General features: G+C 41.5%; 1 protein-coding gene across 4 annotated transcripts in view; it reads left to right on the forward strand.

Annotated features, from left to right (window-relative positions):
- Positions 1-21357, forward strand: part of MAP3K15 (mitogen-activated protein kinase kinase kinase 15) — an 89767-nt gene that overhangs the window by 67441 nt on the left and 969 nt on the right. For 2 of the 4 annotated variants that reach the window (XM_048493103.1, XM_048493100.1), the window contains 9 exons: positions 3085-3268; positions 4991-5168; positions 10812-10986; positions 14620-14805; positions 17255-17360; positions 18780-18990; positions 20858-20970; positions 21094-21191; positions 21281-21357. In XM_048493103.1, the coding sequence (XP_048349060.1) occupies positions 3085-3268; positions 4991-5168; positions 10812-10986; positions 14620-14805; positions 17255-17360; positions 18780-18990; positions 20858-20970; positions 21094-21191; positions 21281-21357 (1328 nt within the window). Of the gene's footprint in view, positions 1-3084; positions 3269-4990; positions 5169-10811; positions 10987-14619; positions 14806-17254; positions 17361-18779; positions 18991-20857; positions 20971-21093 lie in introns of all 4 variants that reach the window. The other 2 variants (XM_048493101.1, XM_048493102.1) reach the window with 1 other exon arrangement.

The raw sequence follows: 21357 nt of genomic DNA on the forward strand, positions 1-21357 counted from the left end.
AATTCTGAGGGACCTTTACAGGAAGATCACATTTCAGGACAGATACTGCAGATATGACTAAAAAGTGGTTGAAACATTAGATGAGATGATCTTGGGCTGTCCATGGTATGAGTTATATAAAGTGAAGGGGTTGGATTCAATCCTAAGGAATTTTTTATTAAGGATGAGCATCCAAGGGTTACTTTAGCCATGGCGAAATTCTTCTCAGTAGTGGATTATGAGGAACGCATGGCTGTGAACATCAAAACCAGCAACAAACAGTTCTTCAAGTACATCAAAAGCAGGAAGCCAGCAAGGGAAGCGGTAGGCCCGTTAGATGACAAAGGAACAAAGGGTGTGCTAAAAGATGACAGGGAGATTGCAGAGAAGCTGAATGAATTCTTTGCATCTGTCTTCACCCAAGAGGAGGTGAGGAAAATTCCTGCACCTGAACCAAGCTTCTTAGGAGGCGAATCCGAGGAACTAACGAAGATAGTGGTAGACAAGGAAGAAGTTCTGGCAGCCATTGATAAACTAAATGCTACCAAATCCCCTGGCCCAGATTGCATTCACCCAAGAGTTCTTAAAGAGCTCAAGCATGAAATTGCTGATCTTCTCACTTTAATATGCAACTTATCCCTGAAATCAGGCTCCATCCCTGAAGACTGGAAGATGGCCAATGTCACACCAATCTTTAAGAAAGGATCTAGGGGGGGACCGAAATTACAGGCCAGTCAGTTTGACATCTGTTCCTGGTAAATTAGTAGAATCTATCATTAAAGATAAAATTATAAAACATATAGAAAAGCAAGACCTGCTGAGAAAGAGTCAGCATGGCTTTTGCAGAGGCAAATCCTGTCTTACAAACTTACTAGAGTTCTTTGAGGTGTAAACAGGCATGTGGATAAGGGGGAACCAGTGGACATTGTCTACTTGAATTTCCAAAAGGCTTTTGACAAAGTTCCTCACCAGAGATTATTGAGAAAACTCAGCAATGAAGGAATAAGAGGAAGATCTTCCTATGGATTAAAAACTGGTTGAGAAACAGGAAGCAAAGAGTGGGTGTAAATGGGAAATTCTCACAATGGAGAGATGTGGGGAGTGGTGTACAAGGATCCGTTTTGGGACCAGTGCTCTTTAACCTATTCATAAATGACCTGGAAGTAGGGGTGGGTAGCGTGGTGGCCAAGTTTGCAGATGATACCAAATTATGTAGGGTGGTGAGAACCACAAAGGATTGCGAGGAGCTCCAAGCGGACCTTGATAAGTTAGGTGAGTGGGCTAAGAAATGGCAAATGCAGTTCAATGTAGCAAAATGCAAAGTGATGCACATAGGGGCAAAAAATCCAAACTTCACATACACGCTACAGGGGTCAGTGCTATCAGTCACAGACCAGGAAAGGGATTTGGGCGTCTTAATTGATAGTTCCATGGGAATGTCAACTCAATGTATGGCAGCTGTGAAAAAGCCAAACTCTATGCTGGGGATAATCAGGGAAGGAATTGATAATAAAACTGCAAAGATTGTCATGCCCTTCGGGGATCGGGCGGTATAAAAGCTGAATTAATAAATAAATTAATAAATAAAAATAAATAAATAAATATAAAGCCGTGGTGCGACCACACTTGGAGTACTGTGTTCAGTTCTGGTCACCACATCTCAAAAAGGATATTGAAGAGATAGAAAAAGTGCAGAGAAGGGCAACAAGGATGATTGAGGGACTGGAGCACCTTCCTTATGAGGAAAGGCTGCAGCGTTTGGGACTCTTTAGTTTGGAGAGGAGACGTCTGAGGGGGGATATGATTGAAGTCTATAAAATTATGCATGGGGTAGAAAATGTTGACAGAGAGAAATTTTCTCTCTTTCTCACAATACTAGAACCAGGGGGGCATTCATTGAAAATGCTGGGGGAAGAATTAGGGAACTAATAAAGGGAAACACTTCTTCACGCAACGTGTGATTGGTGTTTGGAATATGCTGCCACAGGAGGTGGTGATGGCCACTAACCTGGATAGCTTTAAAAGGGGCTTGGACAGATTTATGGAGGAGAAGTCAATTTATGGCTTCCAATCTTGATCCTCTTTGATCTGAGATTGCAAATGCCTTAACAGTCCAGGTGCTCGGGAGCAACAGCCGCAGAAGGCCATTGCTTTCACATCCTACATGTGAACTCCCAAAGGCACCTGGTGGGCCACTGCGAGTAGCAGAGAGCTGGACTAGATGGACTCTGGTCTGATCCAGCTGGCTTGTTCTTATGTTCTTATGTTCTTAGTGACTGAGTTGAAGGGAAAGATGTTGTTTGATGATGTGGCTAAGAATAGAATTTAGGAATAATAACAAAAAAGGGCAAATTTTAAATCTTGGAATACAGTAGATTAAAATAGACATATATAAATGTAATAATAATAAAATAATTTAGGAATAATTTAGTATGGCCTGACTTGAGGCCTTTGTTCAAATGAGTTGACCATTAGAGTATTATTGGATTGCATTCAAGGAAGTACTATGTTAATTTAATTTTCCTTGTATAAATGATATGAAATTTTTCTCTCTTTAGTTTGGAGAGGAGGCGGCTGAGTGGGGATATGATTGAAGTCTATAAAATTATGCATGGGGTAGAAAATGTTGACAGAGAGAAATTTTTCTCTCTTTCTCACAATACTAGAACCAGGGGGCATTCATTGAAAATGCTGGGGGGAGAAAATTGGGACTAATAGGAAACACTTCTTCCCTTAGCGTGTGATTGGTGTTTGGAATATGCTGCCACACAGGAGGTGGTGATGGCCACTAACCTGGATAGCTTTAAAAGGGGCCCCAGACTGAATTTATGGAGGAGAAGTCGATTTATGGCTACCAATCTTGATCCTCTTTGATCTGAGATTGCAAATGCCTTAACAGACCAGGTGATCGGGACCAACTGCATGAAGGCCATTTAAGTTCACATCCCTGTGCAGCTGGAGCTCCCAAAAAAAGGAGCACCTGGTGAGGCCACTACTTGCAGTAGCAGAGAGCTGGACTAGATGGACTTTGGTCTGATCCAGCTGGCTTGTTCTTATGTTCTTATGTTCTTATGTTCTTATGAACCATCTTTCTATTACTTGCAGGTCGGAATGTTCAAAATTCATCCTGAAATCCCCGAATCGCTGTCTGCTGAAGCAAGAGCCTTTATTTTGCTCTGCTTTGAACCTGATCCAAACAAACGCATCACAGCATCTGACTTACTTAAAGATGGTTTCTTGAAACAGATGAACAAGGGCAAGAAAAACAGAATTGCATTCAAGCCTTCAGGTAAGGAATTGTTGTCTAGGGTGGCTGCGGCAGAAGGAAGGATTACATAGAGAGATTTGAATAATTATTTTTCAGCATTCTGGGCATGTCAAGAGGCAAAATAGTGAAAGGTACCTTTTAATGTAAAGCTAGCTCAACTGGACAGCTTATTTTTGTAGCTAAAATAATATTCTTCCTTCCTTCCTTCATTCCTCCTTCCTTCCTTCCTTCCTTCCTTCCTTCCTTCCTTCCTTCCTTCCTTCCTTCCTTCCTTCCTTCCTTCCTTCCTTCCTTCCTTCCTTCCTTCCTTCCTTCCTTCCTTCCTTCCTTCCTTCCTTCCTTTATTTGATTGCTTGGTCACCTTGCCCCTTAACAGACTCTGGGTAGTTTACCATGATGAAAGTTCCAGATTAAAATTAGCAATGAAGGCACAATAAAATTAATCTCTCACTTAACTAAAGGGAATAAATTATAGAAAGGGAGGGAAAAAAAAGGGGAAGGGGAAAAAAGAAAGGGAGGAAAGCAAGAAAGGGAAAGAAAGGCCAGCTATGACGGAATACCACTGCTGCCCCAACTGTAGGCCTGGTGGAACAGCTCTGTCTTACAAGCCCTGTGAACCCAGATCTCATTTGACAGAGTATATCACCAGGCCAGAGCCAGAACTGAAAAGGCCTTTGACCAAGCATAGCTGGGTGTCTGTTGGACAAGGGATCACCAATAAGTTGTTATCCATAGAACAAAGTGCTCTCTTGGGGATATATTTGGCGAGGCTGTCCCAAACCATTCAGGGTTTTGAAAGTCAGCACTAGAACCCAGTATTCCTCTGGTAACCAATGCAGCTGGTGGAGCACTGGATGGATGGGCTCTTGCACTGGCATTTCAGTAAGGAGTTGTGCGGCTGCATTCTCAGATGGGGTTTCTGAATCAGTCTCAAGGGTAGCTCAGTGTAGAGCAAGTATAACCAGGAGGTGACCATTGCATGGATCACTGTAGCTATGTCAGGGCATGACATGTAGGGGGGCAGTAAATTGGCCTGTCATGGTTGATAAAATGCCAGCCTGGCCACATTTATGATCTGAGCCTCCATAGACAACGAGGTATCAAGTATCACACCCAGATTCTTGACAGTTGGCAAAAGTGTAGTTGCACCCTGTCAAGGGTGGAAGGTAGCCACACATACCCGCATCTCCCCAACCCAGACACAGGACCTCCAACTTGTTATTTATTTATTTATTTTTAAAGAAAAACAAGACTAAGATTTTTCAGAGTTACTTTTTGACTGGAAAAAAGGTGGGGGTTTTTTTTGAGAAACCTTAAAGTGATGTTCACATTTCTCACTGGGTTGTGTAGCAGGAGAAAAACAAAAATATTTGACAGCTGGGAACTTTCCTGTAAGTGCTGATTTTGTTTCACCAAGAGAGAAAGAACTGTCACGCCATTACAGTGTTCACAGGTGTAAAAGTGAAGGAGCTTGCTGTAGTTGTTGTAGTGGTCTCTGCAGCTAGCAGTCCATTGAGCACTGAGTAGCACGTCCAGAGGGTCCTAATAATCAGTCTCTTCCAGCCAGGTATGGGCTTCACATCAAGCAGCATATTTCATTTCCGTGGAGTGACAAAGCTGATTTATTCAAATTCATTTTCTTTCCAAAAATGTTATTACATGCAATTGCAGCTCAGTTCCTTGATTTGCTTCAATGATTAGTCAAGTTGCTTATTTATTCCTGTTTCTACTCTTTTGCTCTAGATTATAATCGCAGCACATCGCTTCCTTTGCCAGTCCAAGGGGAACTAGCTGGCAGCAGCAGCAGTGAACATGGCTCAATCTCACCAGATTCTGACATGCAACATGATATGTTCTTTGAAAAAACAAAGCGCTCTGTGTCAGAGATTCAGGCAAAATATCCCATTTCCCATTTACTAAGGTAAAACCAGCATGATGTAAAATGTCTGTTGAGATTGCACAAAATCCAATTGGTTTTACAATTAGTAGACTTGCAGCACAATCCAAAAGGTGCGTGTGAAAGTGCTGTGGAGACAGTGTGACCCCACGTAATGCTACTTGTGCCAGTGTAAGGGACATTTATGATAGCACCAGGGCACATATACTGGAACCAGGGAACGGCACGGGAGTGCGATGCAGGAGCACTGGTACAGCTGTTGCAGTGGTGCACCTCTGGCAGAAGGGCTCGCACTGACACCAAAGGGGACATTCCTAGGGGCAGAGTTGATGCTAGCTGGATCCAGTGCCAAAGGTCACCTTACAGAACAACCACTAATAGTTCGCCACTACTGGCTGGGATCCTCCTCCTCCCAGCAGCCTCTCTTGACATTATTATTTGCTGATGGACTGCCAAGGAAAGGCTGGTGTGGTCGGAATGGCTGTGTTGACTGATATTGATATCACCACTGCAACTTGTAATGGGCCATGCTAACATACATATCCATCTGGTCACCCTGCCTAGTGGAGTCACCCAGAAGGTTGGTCCAGCCAGTCTGTATGGGAAGGACACTGGGCCAGGGGTTCAGGCATGCTTTGGCCACCCATAGTATGTATGGGGCATCCTTCCCTCCCTTGGTTTTGAGCTGTTCTGCAGCCTGCTCATCTCTTTCAGAGGATGATAGTTGGATGACACCCGGGAACTCATCTTCTTACTCCTTCCCCTCCCTGTCCTGGGACTGGCTTCACTGTTCTCTCCTGCCCTTTTCCTCCACCCCCTTGATAGATGTCAGTCATCCTGTCCATCTGAGCCTGTGCCCTGCCCCCTCCATGATGGTGCTGCTGTGCCCATTCCAGGACCATGGATTCCAGGACCATGGATTGGCTTTTTGCTCTACCAACTCAGAGTTTGCTGCAGCAAACTGCTTAGCAGATGGCTCAGCTATAAGAACATAAGAACATAAGAACATAAGAACAAGCCAGCTGGATCAGACCAAAGTCCATCTAGTCCAGCTCTCTGCTACTCGCAGTGGCCCACCAGGTGCCTTTGGGAGCTCACATGTAGGATGTGAACGCAGTGGCCTTCTGTGGCTGTTGCTCCCGATCACCTGGTCTGTTAAGGCATTTGCAATCTCAGATCAAAGAGGATCAAGATTGGTAGCCATAAATCGACTTCTCCTCCATCTGTCCAAGCCCCTTTTAAAGCTATCCAGGTTAGTGGCCATCACCACCTCCTTTGGCAGCATATTCCAAACACCAATCCTGCGTTTAGTGAAGAGTGTTTCCTTTTATTAGTCCTAATTCTTCCCCAGCATTTTCAATGAATGCCCCTGGTTCTAGTATTGTGAAAGAGAAAAATTTCTCTCTGTCAACATTTTCTACCCCATGCATAATTTTGTAGACTTCAATCATATCCCCCCTCAGGCGTCTCCTCTCCAAACTAAAGAGTCCCAAACGCTGTAGCCTCTCCTCATAGGGAAGGGGCTCCAGTCCCTCAATCATCCTTGTTGCCCTTCTCTGCACTTTTCTATCTCCTCAATATCCTTTTTGAGATCACGGCGAACAGAACTGGACACAGTACTCCAAGTCGTGCTTACTGCTTTATATAAGGGCCGCGACAATCTTTGCAGTTTTATTGTCAATTCCTTTTCTAAGGGTCCCCAGCAAAGGAGTTGCCTTTTTGACAAGTGGCATGCATTGAGTTGAAATTCCCATGGAACTATCAACTAAGGCGCTAAATCCCTTTCCTGGTCTGTGACTGATAGCACTGACCCCTGTAGCTGTGTTAATGTGAAGTTTGGATTTTTTTTGCCCTATGTGCATCGCTTTACATTTTGCTACATTGAACTGCATTTGCCATTTCTTAGCCCACTCACCTAATTTATCAAGGTCCGGCAGAATCTGTAATCCTTTGTGGTTCTCACCACCCTACATAATTGGTATCATCTGCAAACTTGGCCACCGCTTCTACCATACCCTACTTCCAGGTCATTTATGAATGGGTTAAAGAGCACTGGTCCCAAAACGGATCCTTGGGGACACCACTCGACATCTCTCCATTGTGAGAACTTTTCATTTACACCCACTCTTTGTTTCCTGTTTCTCAACCAGTTTTTTAATCCATGGGAGGACTTCCCTCTTATTCCTTCATTGCTGAGTTTTTTCTCAACAGTCTCTGGTGAGGAACTTTGTCAAAAGCCTTTGAAATCCAAGTAGACAATGTCCACCGGTTCCCCATCCCACATGCCTGTTTACACCCTCAAAGAACTCTAGTAAGTTTGTAAGACGGATTTGCCTCTGCAAAAGCCATGCTGACTCTTTCTCAGCAGGTCTTGCTTTTCTACATGTTTTATAATTTTATCTTTAATGATAGATTCTACTAATTTACCAGGAACAGATGTCAAACTGACAGGCCTGTAATTTCGGGTCCCCCTAGATCCTTTCTTAAAAATTGGTGTGACATTAGCCATCTTCCAGTCTTCAGGGATGGAGCCTGATTTCAGGGATAAGTTGCATATTAAAGTGAGAACATCAGCAATTTCATGGCAGGCTCTTTAAGAACTCTTGTTGGTACCAATCTGGGCCAGAGGGATTTGGTAACATTTAGTTTTATCAATGGCTGCCAGAACTTCTTCCTTGTCTACCACTATCTTTGCTAGTTCCTCGGTTAAGCCTCCTGAAGCTTGGTTCAGGAGCAGGAATGTTCCTCTACCTCCTCTTGGGTGAAGACAGATGCAAAGAATTCATTCAACTCTGCAATCTCCTGCCATCTTTTAGCACACCCTTTGTTCCTTGTTTGTCATCTAGCTTGGACCTACGCTTCCCTGCTGGCTTCCTGCTTTTGATGTACTTGAAGAACTGTTTGTTGCTGGTCTTGATGTTGCTTGGTTTCCTCATAATCCTTTTGCCTCCGCTTACAGCTAACTTGCTTCTCTTTTGCCACCATTTGTGTTCCCTCTCACTTATTCTTCATCAATAAAACTGGACTTCCATTTTCTAAAAGACATTTTCTTTCTGATAATTTCCTCATAACTCTTGTTAACCATGGTGGCTTTCTTTTGGACTGGGTGCTGCCTTTTCTAACCTGTGGAACATTTCAGCTGAGCTTTTATTACTGTGTTTTTTAAATAACCTCAAACATCCTGGACAGTTTTGACTCTCTTGATTTTCCCTTTCAGCTTCCTGGCACTATCCCCTCATCTTTGAGAAATTTCCCTTTCTGAAGGCGAATGTAACTACACTAGTAGTTGCCACTTGTTCACATGCAGAGATGCTGAATCTGACAGCATTGTGGTCGCTGTTCCCTATTGGCTCAACAACACTGACTTCCCGTACCAGATCCTGGGTGCCACATAGAATTAGATCTATGATCACCTCTCCCCTGGTTGGTTCCACAACTATCTGCTCTAAGCCACAGTCATTTATCATATCTAGGAATGCTCTCTCCTTACTATGACCTGAACATGCATTTTTCCAGTTTATATGGGGATAGTTAAAATCACCCATTACCACTACATTTTTGTTTTGTTGGCCTCTCTAATTTCTTTTCCATCTCAGAATCCTCTTGTTCACTTTGGTCAGGACGATGTATTCTAATATTAAACTGTCCTTCACACCTGGTATTTAGATATCCACAGTGATTCTGGCAGAGACCAAGCTCCCTTGCATTGTCTGGCCATTTTATGTGATACTATGCTCTCTTTGATGTAAAGGACAGCTCCACCCCAATGTAAGCCCTGTCCTATCCTTCCCTAGAGCCCTGTAGCCTGGCATAACAGCATCCCACTGGTTCTCCTCATTCCACCATGTCTCTGTAATGCCCACTATATCAAAGTCCTCCTTCAAAACTCTGTACTCTAGCTCTCCCCATTTTGGAGTCGAATGCTTCTACTATTAGCATAGAGACACCTGTATACCCTGTCTCTGTCCTTAACCTGGGATTTATGTGCTTTACCCTCAAGTCTTTTGTAGACACTATCCCTTGTCACATGCACATTGCTATGTTCCTCGCTTGTATGTGGTTGATTTAGAAAAACCTCCCTCTCTGTCTGCATCCCCATAGATACTGTATTCCGAACCAAAGTCACCTCAGCTCCTGTCGGCTTTCCCCCAGTGATCAGTTTAAAAGCTGTTCTGCCACCTTTTTAATGTTGAGTGCCAGCAGCCTGGTTCCTCTTTGGTTAAGATGAAGCCCGTCCCGTTTGTACAGGCCTGCCTTGTCCCAAATCTGAAACCCTCTGCCTTACACCACCTTCTCATCCATGCATTGAGACCCTGTATCTCCGCTTGCCTAGCTCGCCCTCTTGGCGTGGAGCAGGTAGCATTTCAGAATGCCACCTTGGAGGTCCTGGACTTCAACCTGTTTCCTAGCAGCCTAAATTTGCTTCCAGAACCTCCGGCTACATTTCCCAATGTCGTTGGTGCCAATGTGGACCACAACTGCTGACTCCCACCCCAGCACTGTCTAAAGCCTATCCTAGGCGGCGTGACATCCGCAATAACCTTCGCCGGAAAATACAGAAGTCACCATGCGGTCATCCACGCCTCTCACAAACCCAACTCTCTGCATTTCTAATGATCGAATCACCCACTACAAGGAGCCCCCCCACCTCCCGAGGGGGTATCCTCAGTCTTGAGGATAGCTGATCACCAGTTAAGGAAGGGATCCCATCTAAGGGGCATCTTCCCCCACCTGGAACTGGCACCCTCCATCCCCAAGGCCTTCATTCTCCATGACATCTGAAGAGATGTCACCTTGGGAGATGGGACCTGGCTGTTGGGTCCCTGAAAGCCCTCGTCTGTCACCCTCTCTGCTTCTTTCGAAGCTTCTCCAGGTCTGCCACCTTGGCTTCAAGAGAGAGGCACCGTTCCTTGAGTGCTAGAGAGAGCTCATTGCAGCGAGGGCACACCCACGACTTCTGTCCTAGTGGCAGATAGTCATACATGTGACACTCAGTGCAGACCACGGCAAGCCCCCCCCCCCTGCTGGCTTTCTGCCTTCATATCTGATTTGTTTAGATATTTCAATATTAAGCTTTTAGTCACTGCCCCCCTGGAGCTATCTGCACGTACTATCTGTCAAATATGTCCTTATTAATTTAAAAAACAAAAAAAATTAAATTAAAATTGTGCGTGCCGCTGGTTCCAGAGACTGAACTAAAGCCCCACCTCTCAGGACAAAAGCCCCACCTCTCAGGACAAAGAGGAACAAGAGATGAACTCTGTTAACCCCTGTTAAGCCCTGCCTTCCAGATTCAGCAGCCTTAGCTCACAGGAGCCTTACAAGGAGAAAAAGAGATAACCCCTGTTAAAATACTGTTTTAAAAGCTGTGGCTTTGAGAAAAGCCCTCCAAAATGAACAAAGCAAACCTGTGGCAAAGCAGCCCCCCTTCTGGATTGCGCTGTTCTCAAAGTTAGCATACTGAAAGCCTCATTGAAATCATATTGTTTGAGAATGCAGCTGCACAGCTCCTTACTGAGGTGTCAGACCATGGGGTGCAGGGCTGGCCCCAGTGTGTGCTTTAGTTCATCATTTGCAGTACCTTTAGTTGACGTTAGCATTCATGTATGTATTGTCCCATACTTGATTCCTTGTAGTGAACAATCCTGTTGTCCTTTTCTGATCTAGTATTCCTGATGAGAACTCAGTTTCAGATGACAGAAGTGCTTCCCCTTCCCTTGAAGAAAAGGATTCCGGTCTTTTCTTATTACGGAAAGACAGCGAGCGACGTGCAATTCTCTATAAAATCTTGAAAGAGGAACAGAACCAAGTTGCTTCTAATTTACAAGACTGTGTAGCACAGGTAATAAAACTTTGACGATATTTTCTTTTTAGAAAAAGGAACACACAATTATAGAATTTGATGCATCTTCTTTTACAAAGAAAAAACCTTAAAACATACTCTGTATCACTTTTGTAAGTTGTGGTGTTTTGCCTTGGTAAATAAAACTAGTGAGTATTTTTTTACCACTTTGCAAAATCTTTTAGTTCAATTACTATGGGAAGTATTTGAAAGAAATAGTTTAATTTTGGCAACACTAGCATTTTTATAGCACTGGTTCTGACCATGACTGTCGAATATATCTGGGACTATCTTTTAACATCTTTTCTTATTTGTCAGATCACTGGATGAAAATTTAACTGCTGAAAAATATTTAAATTCTTCGGATAGTTACTCCCATGCATTAGTCAGCTCGATCCAAAGGAGGTGGGGTGGTCAAGCAGTCACCGGGGATAGTGCAACCTCCAAAGAGGGAGGCGGAGGTGTGGGCACTGGGGGAGAAGGAGAAAAACCTCTTCTCTCTGTCGCTACATTCAGTCATTGCTATTTTATTTTTGTTTTTATGTTTTCTCAAAGTACTTGCTGATAGCTCTGAATTCTTGTTACCAAATTCAAATTATTCTGTTTCATGTAAAACAGTTTTTAGTAATAGAATCTATTACAATGATATCTGGCTTTTACCTTTAGTTTCCAAGTCATTATATGTTTTTTTAATCCTGGTTTTTTTTTGTTATTCTTTTAGTTCCCTTATTTATGCCTGCAACTTCAGTTTTTTACAATTAAACTTCAGTCATCTCAATACATAGCCCCTTATTATAAATTTTAAAGTATCCCGGCCTACACGCATTGGCTTCCTTCAGTTATATTTTCTTTAAAATCACTTTGAACGCCTTCTTGCAATTTTTCCCCGGATTCTTAGTTAATAAAATAGTGTAAAATCTGCATGTGTAGGTGGTTGTTTGCTGTTCAAAGATATTCAAATCTACCCATACAGGTACATGCCTGTCAATTTCTGCTTTTACAGTGTTTTGCAATAAGTTAATGACAGATTGAAATCTTTTCTAGAATATGTATTGTGTCTATGTGAATAATATGTAAAATTCATCTTCTGTGGATTATCTGCTCTCTAAGCATATATGAGATTGAATTCCTGTAAAACTTTTGCCAGTTTACTTTCCCCTATTTTCTTTTTTGTATTTTTATTACATCCTATCGAGGTAATATTACTATTGATATGAGTCCAGTTTAGATTTTTTCCTATTATAAGTTCTCCTTGTTTAAATTTGTCTAAGTTTTAAAATGTGTTCCTTGGGAACTTAATTTGTTCATTATTTGGTGCATAAACAGAAGAAATAGAGTGCATAAATATATTTGTAAATTTGTATTTAAGGACTGACTGGTATAATGGTTAGCAGCTAAGTCTACATCAAAGAACATTAATCGTATCCAAATGGTTTCAAATGACTTTGATCCATTCTTATGTGGAATGCAGTTCAAGTTCTTCAGGCTTTCTTGTTAATCCATCAATCAAAATGCTTCCCAAGAGGAAACTGTTCCCCCCATGGAAATGCTGCACTGGATCCAAGCCAGTTTATTGTTCAAATAATGTATAAACTTTTTTGCTAAAATTTGTGCTTTCACCTAAAGATGATATTTGTGTGTGGGGGGGGGGGGGGGGGGGGGAATACTGATACCATTTTTTCCAGTTTTGTTCAGAACCCCCCCCCCCCGAACTTCAGGGAAGGGTTGAAATAATTAACATATACAATTGTATTTTGCATATCTATGAAATTAAAAGGTATAATTTTCTTAATCTTTCTGAAAGCAACATTGCAAATACCCAGTATCTTAGCATCTTGAAAAACTGGGGGAGGGGTGAATAAAGGAAAAAAATAGAAAGCACAAATTTTAGCAAAAAAGTTTATACATTATTTGAACAATAAACTGGCTTGGATCCAATGCAGCATTTCCATGGGGGGAACAATTTCCTCTTGGGAAGCGTGACTCGTTTACCCCTTGCAGCAGGAGGGTGGGGCAAAAATGTCACACTCCTCCCACCTGTGGAAACACTGCACACTGGGTTGAAGCCTGGTCTCTTCCAGTTGTGGTGGGGTAGCTAGTCACACAACTGGATAATGAGCTAAACTTTCTTTAGTCGCATGTAAACAATAAATATATACATGAAAATATAAGTTATGTATGTCTACAGTAGACACAGAAATGATCATTATCTCAAGCTGTAGCCATTTTATTCATAAGAGTTTTCCCCCAGTGTTGTACAACATGTCCACATTTTTGCATGGCCTTCAAAAAATTTTCAAAAATTTATTCACTCCCTTCCCTTTGCTGTCAAATGACTACACATATTTGATGAAAAGCTGCCCTCTACTGCCCTTACTGTGAACTGGCATATTTGCAACTTAAACCTCCAGCACAGAGAAAACCAAATGTCATCACTTGTGCTGAGGCTCAAAATGACACATTTACTGCATCTAGTTTATGAGAGTTTATTGTAGAATGACTAGTCCTTATTTTGCCACAGTAACCTAGTCCTTGTTAATGTGAATAGATGTAAGAATGAAACTTGTAGACAATGCAGTTGTTATTCTGTTCGTTCCCAAGAGGTTGATCATGCAAGTGTCTTTGCCTCTTAGGAGCAAATTCCAGTCTGAATTATGGCTGTACTATATGAATTGTAGCAGCTAAATCAGGACCTGAAACCTACTAAATCTTGGTTAAATGATAATCCCGCTTAGTAGTCAACATTGTTAAGGTTGGTGTCCCTTGATAATTGTTAACATGAGATGAGAGAGTTTTCTTCATGGAGGTGAGGCTGCTGTCTAGTGTCTTAACTCTGTAAATAGACAGGTCATGTCAAATAGGTACCTGCTTTGAAAATTGCCAGACCATCAGTGTACAGAGAATTTTGTATCACCTGCTCAGTAATTGGTAGAAAATGGCTAAGCAAAGAAGTTGAAAGTCTGAAAGAATGCTTCCCATACTTTTGATATTTGGCATGTTCATGTCCGTTGATTAAAAACTGCAGCTACGTGTCACTCATTTCTGATACTTTTTCTTAGAGAGAGAGGTGGGAAGAGAAAAAGAAATTTTAAATCAATCTCAAAAATTATAAGCATTCTTCTCTGCAGAATCTGCAGAATTGCCTTTTGCCATTCCTCCTGCCAGGACATGTAGATGGGGTTCTAGGCAATAGGATTCCCTTACTTACCTATGAACCAACAAGAATACGTGATACATAGATGCATAAAATGCCACAGTAACATGAGCCTAACCAACATAGCACTTGATTCCCTGGTACAATTAGTCCCTTTCTTCTGGTGATATTACAGTCCTTATATTAGTAAAGGAACTGGCGAACAGTGTTTCCAAGAGATGGAGGCATGTCACATAGTGCTTTAATTATTCAAAACATGCTTCAGCTTTTCTCATTGCGAAACTAAATAAGGGCCCTTTAAAAACATGCTTCCAGAATCCTCATTTTATTAACGTAATGTCTCTTTCCCATTATATTTGTTAACTAATTGCTGTGAATCATGGTGTGACTGAGAATTTCCAATTCCCTGCTAAGCAAACATACTGAGATTTGCCAGTTGTTGATGTGCTTGATTTTCCATTTTCTGAATTTTTCTTCAGAGTTCTGAAGATCTGCATCTTTCAGTCACTCACATCAAACAAATAATAGGAATTTTGAGAGATTTCATACGCTCTCCTGAACATAGAGTTATGGAATCAACTATATCCAAGCTGAAAATTGACCTGGATTTTGACAGTACTTCCATCAATCAAATTCATCTAGTGTTATTTGGATTTCAAGATGCAGTAAGTGGATCAAAATACTAATCGTCGGACTGTGAGCAGAGGCAACAGCTATTCTTCAGCCAATCACATGCACAAATATTGTGACCCAGACAACACTCTGTGACTTTCACTACTATGCAAACAGATAATGCTCATCTTCTACTGTTGTGAAAGAAGGGGAAGGAGAGTACAAGTGAATTGTAGAATATTATGTGCTTAGGTGTTATAATTTTCATAGAAGGGAAGGGAAGATGCAACGCAGAGTGCACAAGGGAAATGTTTCAAATTTCAACAGACATTTTAGTACACTATGTCAGAACTTCAAAAATGAATATTATATTGCTGGGGTTTGTAGAAAATTGTAGAAAGCATGTGACATACAACCTGAAGTAAGTGGAGACTCAGACTCAGATAAAAGCAATATCCCAGATGTAGTGTGGCAATAGTTCTCTTTGCGGTGACAGCAACATCTTGATAATCACAGCAGTAATGAAGCAACTGAGATACTTCAGTCATAGTACCACCTAGCCTGAGTAAGCTTAGCAATCACAGGATAAAAGGGCTGGTCCTCCCAAGGATAAGTACCAGGAAATAGGCATAAATGGATAGTTCTCACAATTGAGGGAAAATCAATGTTTAAGTTCAATACATATTGGAACAAAAAATCCTGATTTTAAATATACGCTGATGGGGCTGAACTGACTGAGACTGAAAGAGACCTTGGGGTTGTTATGGAATGCTGGATGAAAATATCGACTCAGTGTACAGCATTGGTGGAAAACGTGAATGCCATGCTAGGAATTAGTAGGAAAGGGATTGAAAATAAAAGAGAAAGTATTTTAATATCCTTGGATAAAACTTTGGTGGGGCCTCATCTGGGCTATTGTGTGCAGTCCTGGCCACCATATATCAAGAGAGAAGACATTGCAGAAGATGCATAGTAGGGCAACCAAGATGATTAAGGAATTGGAGCACTTTTCCTATGATGAAAGGCTAAGGACTCTGGAACTTCTCAGCCTACAAAAAAAAAGATGGCTAAGAGGAGACATGACAGAGATTTATAAAGTTATACCTGGGATGGAGGAAGATTCCAACCCCTGTTATAATAGGGACACCCAATCAAATTGTTGGGAAATAGGTTCAGAATAGATATAGAAGGAAATATTTCCTTACTCAACTAACAATTAAATTGTAGAATTCACTGCCAGTGGAGGCAGTGATGACTACAAACATAGAAAGATTTAAAGAGGGTTAGATTCATGAAGGAGATGTCTATCAATGGTTACTAACCACTGTAAATGAAAAAACCCTCCATATCCAAAGGCAGTAAACTTCTGAATATTAGTGCTTGGAGGTAGCAGTGGGCCTTGGCCTCTGTGCGGTTTGCCTTCCAGATCAGCTAGTTGGACATTGTGGAAACAGGATGCTGGACTTCATGGCACATTGGTCTGATGCAGCAGTCTCTTCCTTATGTTATGAATTCTAACAGTCAGGATTGAATTCTTAAAGTACCATAAGGTGAAGTACATGAACTGGGATCTAGATAAGTTGCTGGGATGGAAGGATTGCTTTATTTCAAACAGAAAAGAGTGGCTTTTATTTTGTGAAATTATTATTTCAGTAATAATGTGCACTTAGACCTTTGCTCTTGAATTTTAGAAAATAATGTTTTCTGGGGGGAAGTTCCTTTTATGCTTAGTAAACATGATCTGCTGTTTGAGAACCGCTGAACAACAGTGGCTAACTGTGTATTCCTATGCAAAATTGCAGCCCTCAGAGTCAGTTGAAGTCAGTAAGTTTAAAATGTTGCAGCTCTGCATAGGAATGCACTGAAAGATGATGAACTAATGATATGAGAGGTCCCGGTTTAAGTTTCACTTCAGCCACAGACCCACTAAGTCATCACAGACTCAACCTCCCACCCCTCAATATGGGGATAATATGTTACTACATTACGGAGGTGTTATAAGAAGTATAAAATGATTTTTCTGATCACTGAAAAACTGTGAATGCTGTTCATTTAAATGGCATTTCCAGCACAACTATGTCTTATTCTGGACTTCTGATATATTTTTATTTGTTTAGAATATTTATATACCCTGTCTTTCTCCCAACACAGTGAGGTCCCAAGTCAGGTGACAATAAGAATCATTAACATGTTGTATTAAAAATAGGTAATAAAAACATGTAATTAAAACAGGTAAGCCAGAAGTTCTTTTAAATAGTTCTCTCTTACTGCCTCACTCACATGCCCCAAGTATGGGTATCTGCCCTACCCCTTTTGTTCTATAACTGGCCCAGAAACAGCCTGGGCCAGGAGAGGCTGTGCCCTTGTAAGTTAGGAGACCTTGCTTTGAGGAGCACACTTGCCACATGAGTTCTTAGCCAGAGAGATGGTCCTTCAAGTATAAGGTTCCCAGGTCGCCAAGGGCTTAGAGCTAAACTGTTTTATTTGATCCTTTCCTTACAGGTGAACAAAGTACTAAGAAATCATCTGATCAGGCCCCACTGGATGTTTGCTATGGATAATATAATACGACGTGCAGTTCAAGCTGCTGTCACTATTTTAATTCCAGGTAAGTTAAAACAAAGCATTGAAAAGGTAAATTATATCATTAAAAAGGATGTACAAAGTATGGTCAGAGTGCATATGCATTGCCAAAAGTATGTTATGACAAATTAAAAGGGTTGTGTCTCTGTAAACTCATGCACAAATGAATATCCAACAGTGCAGTCCAAATGCAGAGATACTACACCAATGAGGTGGTCTCAACTTGACTACTTCTGTCCCAACAACTAATAGCAATTAAATTTTGTTATACTGAAGACCACTATTCAGTTTGCTTGTCCCAGTAGACTTATCATATTTTTTAATTTTCTGACCATTTTTATTTTCTGACCATTATGTGCCTGAAACCACAAAGTGCATCTGGAGTAACTGAAATAACACATGTAGTGTCCAGTTCTATTATCCTGTAAAATATTCATGTATGAGCAAGACATGTGCTGGTATGCTTGGGGATATATTTAAAACTTTTATTTCACCTGCTAGCACAGCCAAAGTGATTTTTTTACTTTACATTTAAAAACTAGAACTGACATGATTTTTTTTGCCATCAAGCCACAGATGACTTATGACAACCCCATAGGGTTTTCAAGGAGAGAGACATTCAGAGGTGGTTTGCTATAGTCTGCCTCCATGTTATACCTCCCGGTATTCTTTGGAGTTCTTCTATCCAAATACTTGCCCAGGTTGAGGTTGAGAGTGTGTGACTGGCCCATGGAACATGTAGGGGTTTGAACTTGAGTTTCTCAGATTCCAATACGACATCTTAACTACTACACAATGTAATAGTTCAGGGACTGGTGGAACAGGCTCCCTAAGGAGACCAGGACGCTGTGGGATCTACAGAGTTTCCGCAGGGCCTGTAAAACGGACCTGTTCCGCCAGGCTTTTGGCCAGCCGGGGTGTCCATCGGGCCCTTGTACCATCTAAGCCTCCTGTGGGGAGGGGGGAGGAAGGTCACCATCAGCTGGTTTTCATTAATCTGTCATGATGAAAATTTTAATTTATTTTTATGCTGAGTTATTTATTGAGTTATTTATATATGATGTACATCGCCCTGAGCCCTTCGGGGGAGGGCGGTCCAAAAATGTAACAAATAAATAAATAAATACTTTTTAAAACTTCATTTTAGTTTAAGTTATGTACTGTACTAGAAACTTCTTCAGTGTTACATGGGAAATAAAAGCAGCATGTTATTTAAATAACACAGTTGTATCAGTTTGAGAAGAAAGTTGCAAATACGTAACTTTTACTTTTCTTTTGAATGATTCTCATTTTTTAATTGAAGAGCTCACTACGCACAAGTAATTTCTGAAATAGTTTTCATCATCCCAAACCCACCAGATCAAGATACATACGCCCGGAATGCACCACTTAATTTCAGAAAGCCACCTTGGATACTTAACTATTAGGATTTTCTTTTGTGTAGAACTTCGGGCTCATTTTGAACCAATATCAGAGACTGAAGGAGTAGACAAAGATGCAGATGAAGTGGATGAAGATTTCCAGCGGGCAGAACAAAAACGTCCCGAGGAACCACTTAACACTTCTGGAATTTGCACGCTTACATCTTCAGTGGACCCTGACAGTCAGCAGCAGTTAAGCTTTCAATTAAGCAAACTTAAGCAGGAAACAAACAGGTAAACAACTTCCCTGAACATATTTAGCTTCCTTATTTAATTGCAAGGCTTGACAATATAAATGGTGATCATGAAATCATGTTAAATGAGACCGCAACTGAATTATTACAGTTCTTCCCTTGCTTATCCGAGTCAAGACAAAAACAGTTTGAGGTGTGTGTGTGGCTGCACTTCTTAAAAACCCATTTCAGAAGCATTCTGTAACACAATTTAGACAATAATTTGAATATCTCAGCAAAAGGATAAAATCATTAGACTCTCTAATGTGATATTAGGATTACATCACATTTGAGAATCAGTATGGTGTAATGTTTAAGAGCTGTGAATTCTGGAGAACCGGGTGTGATTTCCCACTCCTCCTCATAGCGTGAGATTCCAATTTGGTGAACTGGATTTGTTTCCCTGCAGTTATACATGAAGTCTGCTGGATAACCTTAATCTTGTCACAGTTCTTTGGAATTCACTCAGCCCCACCAACCTCACAAGGTGTCTGTTCTGGGGAGAGGAAGGGAAGGAGTTTGGGAGCTACTTTGAGACTCTTTATAGGAGAGAATAGCGGGGGTATAAATCCACCTGTTCTTCTTAATTTAATCCTTGACTGAACTTTTTCAGTGTTTCTTTCTCTGGCTGTTTCCGCACAGCCAGAGGCAGCGGCTTCCCACTGGCATAAATGAAGCTGGTGGAGCATTGGGACCGTTCGCATGGTCCCATGCGGACAGTCCCGACGCCACCGCTGCCCACAGGGGCAGCTCCGCACTGAGTTGCCCAGAGTGTCTGTGAGGGACTTACCTTGCCTTCCTCTGCAGCTCCGGGCAGCTGGAAAGACACGCCCACGCTGCCCTCTGATCTTCAGGGGTCACAAAGCAGCGTGAGTGTGTCTTTCCAAACACCTGGAGTTGCAGAGGAAGGCAAGTCCCTCGCAGATACTGGAGGGGCCAAAAGTGGTGGCCTCACGCCGGTGCGGTTCGCACCATGCCGACGGGAAGATGCCACTTTTAAAAAACCTCACTCAGGGAGTGAAAACCGTCCCTAGGGCGCTGTTTTCCACCCGTGTGGAAACAGCCCTAGTAACAAAGCATAACCTGAACATTGACATTTTCCCTGTATCCACATTTAGATGATGCTGGCAAACCTTAGCATACACAGAGTGCACTTCCCAAGTGTGTACACACAGAACTTAGATCAGTTTTCCCTGAGTGCTCACGTAGACTGCTGACATGGGGAAAATATCAAGGAGAGCAAACAAATCTGTAGAAGTTAAATGGGACAGAGATTGGAGAATCTAAGAGTGGAATACCCCTTATAACTGCTCTGCATTTACTCAGGGACATACTTTAACTGCACAGCTAGCTTGTCAATTATTCTTTGCACACAGTTCCATAATGCTTACTTTGGGCTGAACACAGTCCTTTACAGCTTATTAAACCAGAAGAGAAACATAAAATGTGCCTGAAGCTTTCATCATAACCATGCATGTTTAACTGCATTATTTATTTATTTGTTGCATTTAATATACTGCCTACCCCCGAAGGTATACATTAGATGTACGTCTATATTTTTAAGAATTAAAACAGGGGAACTTAAGACTTTAAAAAAAGAATTAAAAAATAAAAGGTGTGTGTGTGTATAGCACCATTTAGTCACAGCATAAATAATTAAGAGGTGATCATGGAGTTTTCAAGTTAAGGGACCAACAGAAGTGGTTTGCCATTGCCTCCTTCACATAGTGACTCTGGAATTCCTTGGTGGTCTCCTATCCAAGAATGAACCAAGGGCAGGGCAAAACAAGACATACCACTCTGCTAACTTTTCATTATGTTAAGTGTCTTATGTCAGACCTGACTCTAGTCTGTGCTGCATTTAACAGGTTGCTGGAATGCCTGTTGCAAAGAGAGAAAGAATATCAGATGCTTTTAAGGCAAGTATTGGAGCAAAAAACGCAGGATTTGCATCTCCTTCAGCGACAGTCGAAAACTACTGGTAGGTATGAGAACATGAGTGATGACAGGTTAACAAAAGTACAATTTGAACTGAATGTTTTCATTAAGCTTTCAGTCGATCAAGATCATGTCCCTGGCTCATATATATTTTGGGTTGTTTCAGAAAGTCAACTGTCTTCATCTACACTTGAACACAATGTAGACCAAGACCTTATTACATGGCTGACACAGCAAAAAGCAGACTCAGATGCAATTGAAAGGGTAACACTAAATAAGGGAAGTTCATATTTCCTCAACATCAGCCATAAACGGAATAATACTAAACCTACTGAAATTAATTTGTTTTTCAGTTTGTTCAAGAGGATTACACACTTGATGATATTCTCAACCACATCACTAAAGATGATTTGCGATCCCTTAGACTCAG

This window comes from Sphaerodactylus townsendi, linkage group LG04, assembly GCF_021028975.2.
Source record: "Sphaerodactylus townsendi isolate TG3544 linkage group LG04, MPM_Stown_v2.3, whole genome shotgun sequence".
Classification (NCBI taxonomy): domain Eukaryota; kingdom Metazoa; phylum Chordata; class Lepidosauria; order Squamata; family Sphaerodactylidae; genus Sphaerodactylus; species Sphaerodactylus townsendi.